At 48.7% G+C, this 17509-nt stretch overlaps 1 protein-coding gene across 1 annotated transcript; it reads left to right on the top strand.

Moving 5' to 3' along the window:
* Nucleotides 1-2763: 2763 nt before the first annotated feature.
* usp38 (ubiquitin specific peptidase 38) lies at nucleotides 2764-15684 on the top strand. Its single transcript, XM_062478516.1, is given in 13 exon segments — nucleotides 2764-2921; nucleotides 3807-4539; nucleotides 4644-4779; nucleotides 6879-7008; nucleotides 9221-9322; nucleotides 9495-9653; nucleotides 12031-12218; nucleotides 12313-12406; nucleotides 12765-12789; nucleotides 12792-12870; nucleotides 13387-13461; nucleotides 13463-14792; nucleotides 15497-15684. Coding segments are annotated over 12 exon segments (3174 nt in total). The 5' UTR covers nucleotides 2764-2921; nucleotides 3807-3857; the 3' UTR covers nucleotides 15671-15684.
* The last annotated feature ends 1825 nt before the right edge of the window (nucleotides 15685-17509 follow it).

Below are 17509 nucleotides of genomic sequence, written 5' to 3'. Positions count from 1 at the left end.
TGCTATATAAATAAAGTCTTACTTACTTACTTACTAAAGTAAAAAGGAGTGTAAGGCTGGGTGGCAACCTGCCCCCACCTCTCATATGCTAAAATCTGGAGTTGCTTGACAGGGTCTCAACTTGATGGCTCTCACATCTCATTGTGTAATTTACTGTCGCATTCCTAGCCATATGTTGATAAATAAGGGTCAAGATGTGGTGTGATTGGTTGTTCTTGTGAAGCATTGTTCTGTGGATTCTTCGTCTCCTCAGACCTTCTCCTCAGCTCTGGATTGTCCTACTCCTCCTTCCTCACCTCTTTCTTTCTCTCTCTGGTTTACAATAATCAAGGTAGCGTAGGTAAGAGTTAACTTTAATTTTGTAACATGTTTGCCTTGTAATTAATTTAATTCCTTTGCAATGTTATTACATGTGTATTCATTTTAACCTTACTTTGACCATTCTTGCTCTGATTTAACCCATAGAGTCAAATAACTGTAATTATATTGATATTGGCATTATTTAGTTCATGCTAATACATTGTTCAGTTTTCCATCTTCCTTTAAACCGTAAGGGAATTAGTTTTGGTTGTTTGGCCAATATTTAACCCCCTACAGTAGCCATTACTTCTACCTGTTTTAATGTCACACTGGTAACTGCACCTCACATCATATTAATACATTCATACAAAAGACACTATAGACATTTGCCAGGAATCCATGCCAGCTAACAATTTCAAACATCTCCCTCATACATGGCCATGGGTGATCTCTATTCTCAGTCATGTCAACATCACTAACTCCCTCTGTCTCATTCATAACATACTTTTTTTCACACACACAGTGAAAGGAGAGGAGATAGGAGGAGAGAGGAGAACAGATAAGCCTAAATCAGAGGAGATTAGAGCAGAGCACAATAAAGTACAGTAAAGTACAGTAGAGTCCTCATCAAGTATTCATCAATGATGCAAACCTTAATTTGGTAACCTTGGAAAATATTTGTTCAAATTTTTCAACCTTGCTTTTTAAGACATTTGTGAACATAAATTTCAATACAGCTTTGTTCCTATCTTTGCTGATATTGACTGTTTTGAGCAGAATGAGAACATGAAACACACAGTGTCCCTCAGTCTGGCTACACAAACAAATGGTTTCTCCCATCATTAACAACATGGTATAATCCCAGGCCCTTGAGTGGTCTGTACCATGATGCTTGAGAAGAGTGGGTTTACTGGATCATCTGTAGACATGTCTCATTTCCATTTGATAGTCTTTGTGATTTCCTTCCTTCACAAGTATCCCTCCCTCCAGGAAACTACAACTCCGGTTCTTTATACCTTTCCGTGAATGAAACACATCGTCGAACTGTACAAATACATCATAATATATAGAATTAGCATATGTTATCATATTAATTTACAAACATACACTGTACCATAAATACAAGAAGTGGCGGTCCTGGGCGTCTTAATTGGATGGACTTGGGAAATTACATTTACATTTAGTCATTTAGCAGACACTCTTATCCAGAGCGACTTACAGTACGTACAGGGACATTCCCCCCGAGGCAAGTAGGGTGAAGTGCCTTGCCCAAGGACACAACGTCATTTGGCACGGGCGGGAAATCGAACCAGCAACCTTCTGATTAATAGCTCGACTCCCTGACCGCTCAGCCACCTGACCCGCTTCATTGCCGCCCCCTCAGGCGGCTGCCTATGTCGCCTATAGCAAGGACCAGCACTGCACCTGGTGATGTGTTGCATCTTTATAAGTCCCTAGTGAACACAATTCCTGCCCACAGCACGGAACTAGACCCACATATGTAACCGGTGCGAATCGGTGAAACTCACTCCTCAGGTATGTAACAGGCCACCCGCGTCAAAGAAAAGCTAGCTTTTCTTTGGCGTAGCTGGTAGTGGTTGCGCTTGGCAGTCAGAGGTGGCGTGTTCGGGACCAGGCAGGGACGAACAAATGGTCCATAAAGCCTTCAGGACGGAGCAAGACCACGTCTGTTACACCCCGTTACACATACATAAACAAACAACACACAAACATCTCAAAATACAATAAGGCAAATAGAATAATTTCATAATTCAATAATACATGTTCTCATGGCAGCTCAAACGAGTGTTCACGCGTCTTTTTACATTTACATTTACATTCAGTCATTTAGCAGACGCTCTTATCCAGAACAACTTACAGTAAGTACAGGGACATTCCCCCGAGGCAAGTAGGGTGAAGTGCCTTGCCCAAGGACACAACGTCATTTTGCACGGCCGGGAATCGAACTGGCAACCTTTAGATTACTAGCACGATTCCCTAACCGCTCAGCCACCTGACTGCCTATCTAACACCAACCAATGCCTGCGCCTTGTCCAGTAGGCTACAATATAGTGGGACAAGTTATCCCATACAACTCAACGTGAGAAATGGCTGAAATGCATACTTTAACTTGAGTGAAAGAGTGTAGTCAGAACTTCAACTTTTACCAGTTTTTTTTTTTAATATGAGAATCTGTACTTCTACTTGAGTGAAGGATGTGTGTACTTTTGCCATCTTTGATTACAAGATGGAATGTAAACTAAAATCGATCAAATAGAAACATAATTAAAAACAAAAAACTATTTTAACACTGGTTATGCCATGGAAAATGTTTCAAGCTAAGGTTAGGTACTGTTAAAAATATTAACATTGTAGCCATATAATATTCTACGTAGGAACGACGACTCGATAGTAGGACAGAGTTGCACGCAGGCAATGACAAGACGAACATCCCAGAGCAAAGGGTCTTTCCATCTCCGCTGGTTCATTGGAATGACGTTTCTTATGTTTTAAATCAGCTGATTCTCTTCACAAGTCGGGTCAAAAAATAACTGCCGAATCTGTCAACGTATTTTGACAGTTCGAAAAAGAATCATTGGACACTGTCATGATTTATCGGGGTAAGTTATTGTAGAAGCTAGCTGGTTTGTTTTTGAGAACTACCTAGCTAGCTGAACAGCTGTATTTCTGCTAAGTCAGTGACATCCCCGGCCTGCTTTGTTTCCATTACACAAGCTAGCTAGCTTTAGCCTTGATAGCTCTACAGCTTTAATACTCAGCATAGGCAGAAGCTAACTTTAGCTTGCTAACATTAACAAGTTACCCTTTTAATGTTATTGATGGCAGGGAGATTTGACAACAAGGCTTCCACCTTGTTTTGAATGCTAGTGTGCTAGCTATTACAATATAGAACATTCTCACAGACAAAGCAGAAAGACTAGGAAGCCGGCGATAGTGATTTGAATACTTACAAACATTTTGTAGATAACAATTTATAACAAGTTGTTTACAAAATGATTTGATTATGAACGCTGGCATAATTTAGCGGAGCTAATGTCAGCAGTAGCTAGTCTGCTAGCCTTGGAAAATGTACCTAACGTCAGCCACAGGTTGCTAACGTCAACTAATATTTATTGTGCAACAGTCGTGTTGCCTCTGCTAGCACACTATGCATATCTCATCGAAATGTCACAGCTAAATCAAGCTCTCTCTCTCTCTCTCTCTCTCTCTCTCTCTCTCTCTCTCTCTCTCTCTCTCTCTCTCTCTCTCTCTCTCTCTCTCCTTAGCTATGTGTTCACCTTAGATCATTATGAAGGTGATATGTATAACGTCACCTTATATTGATCTATTGAAGGATCTATTGAAGGAACCAGCATTCCTATAATTGTTAAACGGTTTGGATAGTTCTCTAGCTATTGTTTTATATCCTGATTACCAGATCCATGATGCTCTGTCAGCATGTCACTAAATACCTCTTTTCCAACCTGTCTCTTTCTCCTCCTAAGGGCTGTATTTGCTTCCAAACAACTTCACCTCTGCTCTGTAGTCCTACCGTCATGGACAAGATTCTGGAGGCCCTGGTGGGCTCCTCCCACTCGGTGCCGGTGAAGAAGGCCATCGTGAAGAAGGTGGTGGAGGCGGCAGAGAAGGAGGCCACAGAGGAGCAGTGCCAAGCGCTGTACAGCCTCACCGCTCGTCTCATCCTCCTGGGAGAGGACACCTTCCAGAAGCAGGTGGGCTTCCAGGTCCTGGAGGCCTACGGCCGCTACCACCGGCCTGCATTCGAGCGCTTCTTCACCCGAGACTTTATCCTGGGGCTCCTTCAGCAGGGCTACGGGCCCCTGGACCGCAAGGACCCAGCCCTGGTGGACTACATTCACTGCTGCCTGCGGCTGCTCATCAGCTGCCCGTCAGTGCTGGAGATCTTCCGCCTGCTGCAGACGGAGGTGCTCAGGATGGTGTGTGAGAGGCCCAACCCCGCCCTCTGCGCCCGGCTGGCTATGCTGCTGTCAGACTTCGGCCAGTGTGTCCCCAGGGACAAGGCGGCCATCTTGTTCTGCCAGCAGCTGGTGAGGACCATCGGCTACTTCCACTGCCCGGCCAATCAGGAGCGGGAGCTGAGAGAGTACGTGGGTCAGGTGACCAAGGTGGGGACGCTGCTGCAGAACATCTGGAAGGCGGAGCCTACAATGCTGCTGCCCTCTCTGCAGGAAGTGTTCTCCATCATCTCCACCACAGGTGAGGCCCTCAGGTGTTCTCCATCATTCCCTAGTGGAGCTGCAGGTGGACTACCACGTCATAGTGTAGATGTCTCATGTCTAGGTGTCTCTCCCTGCCTGTAGACCCGTCCTTCGAGCCGTCCATTGCCCTGGCCAGCCTGGTGCAGCACATCCCTCTGCAGATGATCACCGTGCTCATCAAGAGCCTCTCCACTGACCAGAACGTCAGGGACGCCAGCATGACCAAGGCCCTCTGCAGGTCTCTGCCTGTCTCTCTGTCTGCCTGTCTGTCTGCCTGTCTCTCTGTCTGCTTCTCTGTCTGCCTCTCTGTCTGCCTCTCTGTCTGCCTCTCTGTCTGCCTCTCTGTCTGTCTCTGTCTGCTTCTCTGTCTGTCTCTGTCTGTCTCTGTCTGCCTCTCTGTCTGCCTCTCTGTCTGCCTCTCTGTCTGCCTCTCTGTCTGCCTCTCTGTCTGCCTCTCTGTCTGCCTCTCTGTCTGCCTCTCTGCCTGTCTCTATCTGCCTCTCTGTCTGTCTCTGTCTGCCTGTCTCTCTGTCTGCCTCTCTGCCTGTCTCTGTCTGCCTCTCTGCCTGTCTCTGTCTGCCTCTCTGTCTGCCTCTCTGTCTGCCTGTCTCTGTCTGCCTCTCTGTCTGCCTGTCTCTGTCTGCCTCTCTGCCTGCTTCTCTGTCTGCCTCTCTGTCTGCCTGTCTCTGTCTGCCTCTCTGCCTGTCTCTGTCTGCCTCTCTGTCTGCCTGTCTGTCTGCCTGTCTGTCTGCCTGTCTGTCTGCCTGTCTGTCTGCCTGTCTCTGTCTGCCTCTCTGTCTGTCTCTCTGTCTGCCTCTCTGTCTGCCTCTCTGTCTGCCTCTCTGTCTGCCTGTCTCTGTCTGCCTCTCTGTCTGTCTGCTTCTCTGTCTGCCTCTGTCTGCCTCTCTGTCTGCCTCTCTGTCTGCCTCTCTGTCTGCCTCTTTGTCTGCCTGTCTCTGTCTGCCTCTCTGCCTGTCTCTGTCTGCCTGTCTCTGTCTGCCTCTCTGTCTGCCTCTCTGTCTGCCTCTCTGCCTGTCTCTGTCTGCCTCTCTGTCTGCCTCTCTGTCTGCCTCTCTGCCCGCCTGTCTCTGTCTGCCTCTCCGTCTGCCTGTCTCTGTCTGCCTCTCTGCCTGCCTCTTTGTCTGCTTCTCTGTCTGCCTCTTTGTCTGCCTGTCTGTCTGTCTCTCTGTCTGTCTGCCTCTTTGTCTGTCTGTCTGTCTCTCTGTCTGCCTGTCTGTCTGTAGGTCTCTGCCTGTCTGTCTGTCTCTCTGCCTGCCTGTCTGTGCCTGTCTCTCTGCCTGTCTCTCTGCCTGTCTCTCTGCCTGTCTCTCTGTCTGTCTGTTTCTGTGTGCTTCTCTGTCTGCTTCTCTGTCTGTCTGTCTGCCTGCCTGTCTGTCCTGTCTCTCTCACTTTCTCTCTGTCTGCCTGCCGTCTGTCCTGTCTCTCTCTCTCTGTCTATCTGTCTGCCTGCCGTCTGTCCTGTCTCTCTCTCTCTGTCTGTCTGTCTGTCTCAGGCATGCAAACTCCTCACCTTTAGGGGAGGGGGTGTCGTGGCCAACACAGCATTTTACCCGTGCTTCGCAACTTTACAACTGGCTCTGGAACCAATCATCACTCCTAATGCTTAAACCTCACAGCCAATCAGAGGCAGTGTGGGGAGAGGTTTACAGACCCATCTTACATCATCTAGTTCTAGTAGAAACAATTTTAATACCATATAAAAAATGATGTCTATTGGATGTGTGTTAGCTTTAAAGTAAGTGATGTTTTTGACTTATAAAAAAATAAAATATAGTATATATAAAATAAAGTAGTTCAACAGGTAATCCCGTTTGTTTAATAGTTTTTTTTTATGATATATGCTCTACAAAAAACTGTCTTTATGGTTAAAAGAACATGACATTGTGTACAAGAGCACAGATTCTCTTGCGTTCTGCAGAGAAGGGAGACTGGCGTTGGTCACGGTTTGGAATGCAAGGGAGAAAACAGGACAACGGCAGATATTTTTTATTTATTTTTTAAGATGTAGTTCAGGCGGCAGGCGCGTGTTGCTTAGGCGGCCGCCTTAACTGCAAAGTGCTGCAGGAAACACTGATCAAGCCTCTTAATTTTTCTCTCAAAGTGCACCAGATTGATGCATTTAACTTTAACATTTTATACATTTTCTTCTGGGAGAGCATGCCCCTTTTTACCCCTGACCTGTTTGCATGCCTGCTGTCTGCCTGTCTGTGTCAATGTGTGTCTTGTCTGTCTGCCTGCCTCTCTGTGGCTGAGACCAAACAATCAATCATCCTTCAGGAAATAAATTCTAAACTATTGTTCCTGGTGTGTGTGCAGGATGATAGACTGGTTGTCGTGGCCGCTGGCACACCATGTGGACACCTGGGTGATCGCCCTGCTGAAGGGGCTGGCCTCCGTGCAGAAGTTCACCATCCTCATAGACGTCACCCTGCTGAAGATAGAGCTGGTAATCAACACACCACACACCGCTGGTGATGTGGACGTGGTCTGGTAGCTGAGATGGTACTTTACACTGTGTCTGGTAGCTGAGATGGTACTTTACACTGTGTCTGGTAGCTGAGATGGTACTTTACACTGTGTCTGGTAGCTGAGATGGTACTTTACACTGTGTCTGGTAGCTGAGATGGTACTTTACACTGTGTCTGGTAGCTGAGATGGTACTTTACACTGTGTCTGGTAGCTGAGATGGTACTTTACACTGTGTCTGGTAGCTGAGATGGTACTTTACACTGTGTCTAGTAGCTGAGATGGTACTTTACACTGTGTCTGGTAGCTGAGATGGTACTTTACACTGTGTATGGTAGCTGAGATGGTACTTTACACTGTGTCTGGTAGCTGAGATGGTACTTTACACTGTGTCTGGTAGCTGAGATGGTCCTTTACACTGTGTCTGGTAGCTGAGATGGTACTTTACACTGTGTCTGGTAGCTGAGATGTTACTTTACACTGTGTATGGTAGCTGAGATGTTACTTTACACTGTGTATGGTAGCTGAGATGTTACTTTACACTGTGTATGGTAGCTGAGATGTTACTTTACACTGTGTATGGTAGCTGAGATGTTACTTTACACCAGGGGTGGGGAACGTCCGGCCCGCGGAATCATTTGGTCCGGCTCGCCATGGCACTACAGGAACCATATTATTAGGTGCATTATTCGTTGGCAGCAGCACTATTTTAATATGTGGAGGAGGACCGTGGAGGCGCGCAGCGTTGCGTACCAATGTACCAAAACATTTTGCTCGCGAGCTCTGCGCACTCGCATTAAGTGTGGAATTCCTTTCTAGCAAATCAAACCCAGAATACGTTGTTGGTTTGGGCTAAGCCCCCAATGTTTACAACGTATGGCTCCGCGCCTGATTAACACTCAGATCGATAAGCAGTCTAAAAAATGGTAGCAATATAAAAAATAATACGATCCCTTTCCGTAATCATGATACCTCCCAAGAAATGTTCGATGCACCCCTACTCAAAGCAGGCTGCATCCGTGCCAGCTAACATCACAAACCTCACCAAAGAGAAGCAGTTCCAGCCATCACATTAGGGGTGATATGACCAAATATAGCAGGCACATTTTTAAGTTGATAATTCTGTACGGCCCCCGAATGATTTTATAAATATCCAAATGGCCCCTGGCAGAAAAAAGGTTCCCCACCCCTGCTTTACACGGTGTCTGGTAGCTGAGATGTTACTTTACACTGTGTCTGTTATCTGAGATGTTACTTTACACTGTGTCTGGTAGCTAATATGTTACTTTACACTGTCTGGTAGCTGAGATGGTACTTTACACTGTGTCTGGTAGCTGAGATGTTACTTTACACTGTGTCTGGTAGCTGAGATGGTACTTTACACTGTGTCTGGTAGCTGATATGTTACTGGGGTAGCTGAGATGGTACTTTACACTGTGTCTGTTAGCTGAGATGTTAATATACACTGTGTCTGGTAGCTAATATGTTACTTTACACTGTCTGGTAGCTGAGATGTTACTTTACACTGTGTCTGGTAGCTGAGATGGTACTTTACACTGTGTCTGGTAGCTGAAATGTTACTTTACACTGTGTCTGGTAGCTGATATGTTACTGGTAGCTGAGATGTTTCTTTATACTGTGTCTGGTATCTGAGATGGTCCTTTACACTGTCTGGTAGCTGATATGTTACTGGTAGCTGAGATGGTACTTTACACTGTGTCTGTTAGCTGAGATGGTCCTTTACACTGTCTGGTAGCTGATATGTTACTGGTAGCTGAGATGGTACTTTACACTGTGTCTGGTAGCTGAGATGGTACTTTACACTGTGTCTGGTAGCTGAGATGGTACTGGTAGCTGTGGATAGGTGAAGTTCAGTGGTGGAGTTGTTAACAGGAGATCAACCCTGCGCTCGTCACTGTGGATCAGAGTGTCTTCTGAATGACTAAATTACAGATGTGTAGCTGGACCTGTAAAGAGTTTGTTAGTTGGTGTGTACGTGAGCTTGTTGGTGGTGTGTGTGTGAGCTTGTTGGTGGTGTGTATGTGAGCTTGTTGGTGGTGTGTATGTGTGACCCTGTTGGTGGTGTGTATGTGAGCTTGTTGGTGGTGTGTATGTGTGACCCTGTTGTTGGTGTGTGTGTGACCCTGTTGTTGTGGTGTGTGTGAGCTTGTTGGTGTGTCCTGTGTGTGCAGGTGCTGAACCGGCTGTGGTACCCCATCGTGAGGCAGGGGGCGCTAGAGGTCCTCGCTCACATGCTGCTCAGCTTCCAGCATTCTCCTGAGGCCTTCCACCTGGTACCTCCTACACACACACCCTAACCCACCTGGTACCTCCTACACACACACCCTAACCCACCTGGTACCTCCTACATACACACCCTAATCCACCTGGTACCTCCTACACACACACCCTAACCCACCTGGTACCTCCTACACACACACCCTAATCCACCTGGTACCCCCCCAGGTTCTTCCTCACGTGCTGCCTCTGGTCCAGTCTCTGAGGAGTGACGGGCTGCCCAGCAGCAGTGCCTTCCTGCTGCAGTTCACTGAGCTGGTCCACTGCATGATGTACCAGTACTCTGGCTTCCCAGACCTCTACGACTGCATCCTGGATGCCATCAAGGTGAGGTCCACACAGGCACAACTCTTGTTAATATGGAGGCCATCAAGGTGAGGTCACAAGGGTGTACTAATCACACAGTTTAGGGCTCTAATGTATCTTGGTACTCGGTAGCACTGGTGCTCCTAACTTTCAAAAGTAAGGAGCACCAGCAAAGAGCACCCACCTATTATTTTCATATCGTCTTTTCAGCTCTTCAAATTTGTTACGTGCTAGTTAGCTCCCTGTCATGTGTCTACGGAGTGCATCCGTGACAAGGAGTGATGGATGGGTTAGGGTTAGTGATGGATGGGTTAGGGTTAGTGATGGATGGGTTAGGGTTAGTGATGGATGGGTTAGGTTAGGGTTAGTGATGGATGGGTTAGGTTAGGGTTAGTGATGGATAGGTTGGGTTAGGGTTAGTGATGGATGGGTTAGGGTTAGTGATGGATGGGTTAGGTTAGGGTTAGTGATGGATGGGTTAGGTTAGGGTTAGTGATGGATAGGTTGGGTTAGGGTTAGTGATGGATGGGTTAGGGTTAGTGATGGATGGGTTAGGTTAGGGTTAGTGATGGATGGGTTAGGGTTAGTGATGGATGGGTTAGGGTTAGTGATGGATAATCAGAGATGGGAAGTTACAAAGTACAAATACTTTGTCACTGTACCTCAGTAGTTTTTTCTGGCATCAGTACTTCACAATAGGGTTAGGGTTATTTTTCTGGTTATTTTTCTGACAACTTTTTACTTTCACTCTGTATTTTCTACTTCTTTCATTTAAAGTAACGAGCCAGAAACGTAAGCTAGTCTACAAAGCTATCAAGGAGTTTTTTTCTTTTTTTTTGACTCATAAAAGGTTGCGTCATTGATGAGGACTCTACTGTACTGTACTGTACTCTGCTCTGCTTTACTCTACTGTACTCTACTGTACTGTACTCTGCTCTGCTTTACTCTACTGTACTGTGCTCTGCTTTACTCTACTGTACTCTACTGTACTGTACTCTACTCTGCTTTGCTTTACTCTGTTTTAGGCTTCTCTGTGCTCCTCCCTCCTCTCCTCTTCTCTTTTCTCCTCTCTCCTCTCCTCTTCTCTTTTCTCCTCTCACTGTGTGAAAAAATAGTTTTGAAAAAAAGGTACGTTATGGATGACAGGGAGTTGGATACTGAGAATAGAGACATTCCTGATCACCCATGGCCAAATATGGGAGATGTTCGAAATTGTTGGTGTCAAAAAGTATTCTGGGCGAATGCGCATAGTGTCTTTTCTGCATTTAAGTTAAGAACGTAAAGATGAAGTTTAATTGGTTATGTAACTTTGGATAGAATGGTCAGCTCACAGCAGGCGAACTGTGCAGTAGGCTAATCCACTATAATAATCACACATTTCTTCAAGCATAATGCATAAGCCACGTCAACAACTTCCGCTAGCGAGCAGTTACGTTAGCTCAAGTTCTCTCACGCAAAATGCCGCTTTTTACAATGAGTTTTGGTGATCTTCCCAAAATGAAAATTAACGATGTACATAGTATTCTATGTTAAGCCCTTCATGCAAGAGGTAAAACTGTACAATTCGAGCTACATTGACAATTACGAAGGCAAGGTTTATCTAACTCACACAGTAAAGTAGCTAGATAGCTAACGGATTTGAGCAGTAACATTAGCTAGGCTAGCTAGTTTATGATTTTTAGCTACATTATAATGATATGCTCAATTATCTGATTTTCATCTTGCTTGCTAGTTAGTTAACAGATAAATAATAGGTCTGTCATATATGTTCCCTATGGACAATGTAATGTAACATGTCTTTCTAACAAGAATCTGGAAACGGGAGAAATCTCCGTGAGGGCGACCTGTTATCGGTTGAGTGTTAATAGCTAAGGGTTAACAACCTGTTATGGGTTGAGTGTAGGGTTAAGGGTTAGGGTTAAGGGAGCAATAGCTAAGGGTTAGAGGTTAGGGTTAAGGGTTAGGGTTAGGGTTAAGAGAGCAATAGCTAAGGGTTAACAACCTGTTCTGTTCTGTTCTGGTTAACTTCTCCGGAAGTTCTAGACCTGGGCTATTTTTTCACGGAAATATGGATCACTGTCGTGTGCATATAACTACTTAGCAAGCGTTTTGTAACAAAATGACAAATGGTCGCACCATAACGATTTGCACAAATGCTCTCAAATATATTTTGAGGTCGCACAGATATGATTTCAGGAGCATATTAGACCAAAATGGTCGCAATTTTGAGCCCAGCAGCTAATGGTGTGTGTGTGTTGCCTGTGCTGTGTGTGTGTGTGTGTGGTGCCTGTGCTGTGTGTGTGTGTGTGTGTGTGTGTGGTGCCTGTGCTGTGTGTGTGTGTGTTGCCTGTGCTGTGTGTGTGTGTGTGGTGCCTGTGCTGTGTGTGCGTGTCTCCAGGACCTGCCCAGGCCCAGTGAGGAGCAGATGAAGCTGGTTCTTGACCAGGCAGCCTGGACGTCTCAGCCCAGCTCGTCTGGAGTGGTGCAGCTGGCAGGGCGCTCTGAGACTGGACGCGCCGGCCTGGTCAACTTGGGCAACACCTGCTACATGAACAGCATCATCCAGACCCTGTTCATGGCCACAGAGTCAGTCATACACACACACACACACTCTCTCACTGCCTCACACTCTAATGGAGTATTGATCAACCAACCAACCTCACCTCCCTCCATGTCTCAGTTTCAGGAGGCAGGTTCTGTCGCTACGCCTGAACGACGCCCACACACTGATGAAAAAATTACAGCTGCTCTTCGCTTTCCTGGCCCACACTCAGGTCTGCTCCCTCCCTCCACCCTCCTTCCCTCCACCCTCCTTCCCTCTCTCCCTCCACCCCTCTCTCCCTCCACCCCTCTCTCCCTCCATCCCTCTATCCATCCCACCCTCCTTCCCTCTCTCCCTCCATCCCTCTATCCCTCCCACCCTCCTTCCCTCTCTCCCTCCATCCCTCTCTCTCTCCCTCCACCCCCCTCTCCCTCCATCCTCCACCCCCCTCTCCCTCCACCCTCCATCCCTCTCTCCCTCTCTCTTTCCCTCAATCCCTCCATCCTCCCACCCTTCCTCCCTCCACCTCCATCCTCCATCCCCTCCTTCCCTCCCCTCTTTTAAAGGGTGTGTGTGTGTGTGTCCTCCAGAGGGCAGCGTTCTCTCCCAGGAGCTTCCTGAGGTGTCCCGCCCCCCCTGGTTCAACTCTGGCTCCCAGCAGGACTGTTCTGAGTACCTCCGTTTCCTCCTGGACAGGTACCTGTCTGTCTGTCTCTGTCTCCTGGACAGATGTCTGTCTCTCTATCTCTCCTGGACAGGTACCTGTCTGTCTCTCTCTCTCTCTCTCTCCTCTCTCTCTCTCTCTCTCTCTCTCTCTCTCTCTCCTAGACAGGTGTCTCTCTCTCTCTCTCTCTCTCTCTCTCTCTCTCTCTCCTAGACAGGTGTCTCTCTCTCTCTCTCTCTCTGTCTCTGTCTCTCTCTCCTCTCTCTCTCTCTCTCTCTCTCTCTCTCTCTCTCTCTCTCTCTCTCTCTCTCTCTCTCTCTCTCTCTCTCTCTCTCTCTCTCTCTCTCCTCTCTCTCTCTCCTCCTGAACAGGTACCAGTCTCTCTCTCTCTCTCTCCTAGACAGGTGTCTGTCTGTCTCTCTGTTTCCTTATTTCGGTCTTTCCTTCTCTTTAGAACAGCTGTACTGAACCCAACCCACTATAGCCTCCCTCCCTCACCCCACTCCCACCTTCACACCAGTGACCCACACCTGTTTCCTGTCACCAAGGTTACACGAGGAGGAGAAAAACCCTCCAGGCCCTCCTGCCGGCCAGCCAAATGTCGTCTCCCCGACTGTGACCCTGGGGTGAGGAAGAGGGGGGCGGGGCCACACTAATCGAGCGGATGTTTGGCGGTCGTGTGAGCACGGAGGTGCGCTGTCTGACCTGCCACAGTGTGTCAGAGAACCAGGAGCCCTTCACCGACCTGTCCCTGGCCTTCAGGCCCTCCGACGAGCCCCGCCGCCCAGCCCAGGGGTCCGTTAACGGGGGTGGCGAGGAGAGAGCCGCCTCGCCCGCCTTCCCCGCCGGCCATGTTGGGGCTGCAGCCGGCGAGCAGCCGTCTCTGTCTGTGCCCGACCTTGTGAACTACTTCCTGGCCCCGGAGATCCTGGACGAGGACAACGCCTACTTTTGCGAGCGCTGCGGCGCACTGCGGCGTGCAGAGCGGGGGATGAGGGTGGTTGCGGCGCCTGAGTACCTCATCCTCACACTGCTCCGCTTTTCTTACGATTCCTCCTGCCACATCCGACGCAAGATCCTGGACAACGTCACCATCCCTCCTCTCATGAGGCTGCCTGTCCATGCCCCCGCATCCCGACATGCCTCCTCCTCCCCTCTGCAGGTGGACTCTCCAGAGAGCAGCGAGAACCTGGCAAAGAAGCTGAAGCCGTCGCGGAGAGAGGAGCAGGAGGAAGGGAGGAGAGAGGTAGAGGAGAGGGTAGAGGAGAGGGTAGAGGAGAGGATAGAGGAGAGGATAGAGGAGGGGAGAGAGGGAGAAGGAGAGGGAGAAGGAGAGGGACATGAGGGAGGGGGGGTCCAGTCCATACCGTATGTCCTCAGCTCGGTGGTGATGCATTCTGGGATGTCGTCGGAGAGCGGTCACTACTACTCCTACGGATGCAACCTCACGGGGGCGGAGCCGCAGGTGGCCAATCACTGCTCCCTGGGGGCGGAGCCGCAGGTGGCCAATCACTGCTCCCTGGGGGCGGAGCCGCAGGTGGCCAATCACTGCTCCCTGGGGGCGGAGCCGCAGGTGGCCAATCACTGCTCCCTGGGGGCGGAGCCGCAGGTGGCCAATCACTGCTCCCTGGGGGCGGAGCATGCTGATGGGGAAGCAGAGCTGAGCTTAGCCCCACCCAGACAGGAAGTGGGAGTGTTAGGGGCTGGCCACGAGGCCAAGGATTGGCTGCTGTTCAATGACAGCAGAGTGACATTTACGTCGTTCTGTTCGGTGCAGAATGTGACGAGTCGCTTCCCCAAGGACACGGCGTACGTGCTGGTGTACCGCCGGCAGCATGCCCCGGCCTCGCACAGTAACGGGGGAGGGGCCAACGGCTTGAGGCTGGGGGCGGAGCCACCACTGCAGAAGGAGCTGATGGACGCCATCACCAAGGACAACAAGTTGTACCTGCAGGTGGGTCTCACCTGTAGTCTCTCTCTCTCCCTCCACCTGCAGGTGGGTCTCACCTGTAGTCTCTCTCTCTCCCTCTCTCCACCTGCAGGTGGCTCTCCCCTGTAGTCTCTCTCTCTCCCTCTCCCTCTCCACCTGCAGGTGGGTCTAACCTGTAGTCTCTCTCTCCCTCCACCTGCAGGTGGGTCTAACCTGTAGTCTCCCTCTCTCTCTCTCCCCTTCTGTGTGTTTGTGTGTGTGTCTTAGAGGTCTGTCTGATCTTTGTGTGTGCCAGAGGTTTGTTTGATCTGTAGGTAAAGCTTGTGTTCATGAGTCAGTGTCTGACTCAAACTCCTGAGTCATTGAGCGGTGGGACTGTGGCTGGGACACAGTCAGGTTAAGGTTAGGGTCAGATAGTGCGGCAGAACGACTAGCACCAGCACCTACCCCCACCCCGTCGACGCGACGAAGTGTCCTCTTTTTCACAAACTCAAATCTGGTCACCGTAGTTTGTGTGTAAAGAAGTAAACTGGCTATCACTGGTTCTATCTAAAAATATGATTATAATCTCAAACTAGAATAAATACATTGTAATCCTTACTGAGCTACCTTTACACTAACATCCCCCAGCGTCTGACTATGCAGTCACATGTGTGGACACTGCTCTTCCTTTTGCCTCACCTATGACCTATGCGCTCATTGGCTGACCTCTTGTTTGCGTCCAATAGGAGCAGGAGCTGAGTGCTCGGACCCGGGCCCTCCAGGCGTCCTCGGCATCCTGCTCGTCCCGCCCCCACGGCCCCGATGACAACGACCCCCCCGGCAGCTGTGGACCCTCGGGGGGAGGAGGGGGAGGGGGAGGAGGAGGGGGCTTCAACACTGTCAGTAGACTGGTGTTCTGAGGGAGGGAAGACAGAGAGAGGGGGGGGGGGTGGAGAGAGAGAGAGAGAGAGGGGATGGGATGAGGAGAAAGAGGGGAGACAGAGAGAGAGGGGATGGGAGAGGGGATGGGATGAAGAGCGAGAGGGGAGACAGAGAGAGAGGGGATGGGAGGAGGAGAGAGAGGGGAGACAGAGAGAGAGGGGATGGGAGGAGGAGAGAGAGGGGAGACAGAGAGAGAGGGGATGGGAGGAGGAGAGAGAGGGGAGACAGACAGAGAGAGGGGAGAGGGGGGTGGAGAGAGAGAGAGGGGATGGGATGAGGAGAGAGAGGGGAGACAGAGAGAGAGGGGATGGGAGGAGGAGAGAGGGGAGACAGAGAGAGAGGGAATGGGAGGAGGAGAGAGAGAGGAGACAGAGAGAGGGGAGACAGAGAGAGAGGGGATGGGAGGAGGAGAGAGAGGGGAGACAGAGAGAGAGAGGGGATGGGAGGAGGAGAGAGAGGGGAGACAGAGAGAGAGGGGATGGGAGAGGGGATGGGAGAGGGGATGGGATGAGGAGAGAGAGGGGATGGGATGAGGAGAGAGAGAGAGGGGGGATGGGGGGAGGAGAAAGAGAGGGGATGGGAGACAGAGAGAGAGGGGATGGGAGGAGGAGAGAGGGGGGATGGAAGGAGGAGAGAGAGGGGAGACAGAGAGAGGGGATGGGAGGAAGAGAAAGAGAGGGGAGACAGAGAGAGAGGGGATGGGAGGAAGAGAAAGAGAGGGGAGACAGAGAGAGAGGGGATGGGAAGAGAAAGAGAGGGGAGACAGAGAGAGAGGGGATGGGATGAGGAGAGAGAGGGGATGGGAGGAGGAGAGAGAGGGGAGACAGAGAGAGAGGGGATGGGAGGAAGAGAAAAAGAGGGGAGACAGAGAGAGAGGGGATGAAAGGATTAGGCCTGTTCTTAGCTATAATGATTTCTATCTTTGGGGATAAGAGAACGTTCTTTCCTATATGGAACATTTGTTGCAATAAATGTACAGAAAATCTGCTTTCAATAATCATGGAATTTAAACTGTTTCCATTAGTACTGTGTACAGTGACTATTGGTATGAAAATACAATTGTAATTCATCCTTTAATACAAAGATGTTTTCCAAGCTGTTTTCCAAGATGTATTTGCAGGTATGATGATTTGCAGGCTGACATAATATAATTTAAGTTTGAGGTTATTCTTGACAACATTGATTCTGATACCATAACTGATTACTAGCTGTTAAGTTATTCATTCAGGGAGATTTTTCTTTGTGTAGATTTGATGTGCCTTTTGATACATAATGCAGATTTTACCAACTGAATTGGACTGGAAGTGTACCTCATTCTTGCTGTACAATGTTCATAGTATAAAATGTTAATGACATTTTAAACTGTAAAAACATATTGTTGAAAGTGTCTTCTTTTTGTTTGTTTCTTGTCACAGACCAGCTGCTAACTTTGCTAACCCTAATCCATTCGGTCCAATCAATGCCACTCAATAATTCATCCTCTCATCCATTAGAGTTCCAGTTGATTGGTGTGTGGGTTAGGGGTAGGGTTAACTCTTTAATGAGCGTTTGGTAGGGACGCTGTTGCACTGAACAATCACACTGGTATATTAATTTGGGTGTATCGGACACAAACTTAGACACACAAATAGACACAAATTAAGACAGACACATTTAGGCAGATCCTAACCAGCATTACCAGTGAGGTTTTCTTACATTTAGTCATTTAGCAGACGCTCTTATCCAGAGCGACAAAGTAAGTACAGGGACATTCTCCCCAGGGCAAGTAGGGTGAAGTGCCTTGCCCAAGGACACAACGTCATTTGGCACGGCCGGGA

Source organism: Osmerus eperlanus, chromosome 14 (genome assembly GCF_963692335.1).
Source record: "Osmerus eperlanus chromosome 14, fOsmEpe2.1, whole genome shotgun sequence".
Lineage (NCBI taxonomy): Eukaryota > Metazoa > Chordata > Actinopteri > Osmeriformes > Osmeridae > Osmerus > Osmerus eperlanus.
Note: the sequence above shows the minus strand (reverse complement) of the source record. Positions and strands in the feature narration are given on the sequence as shown.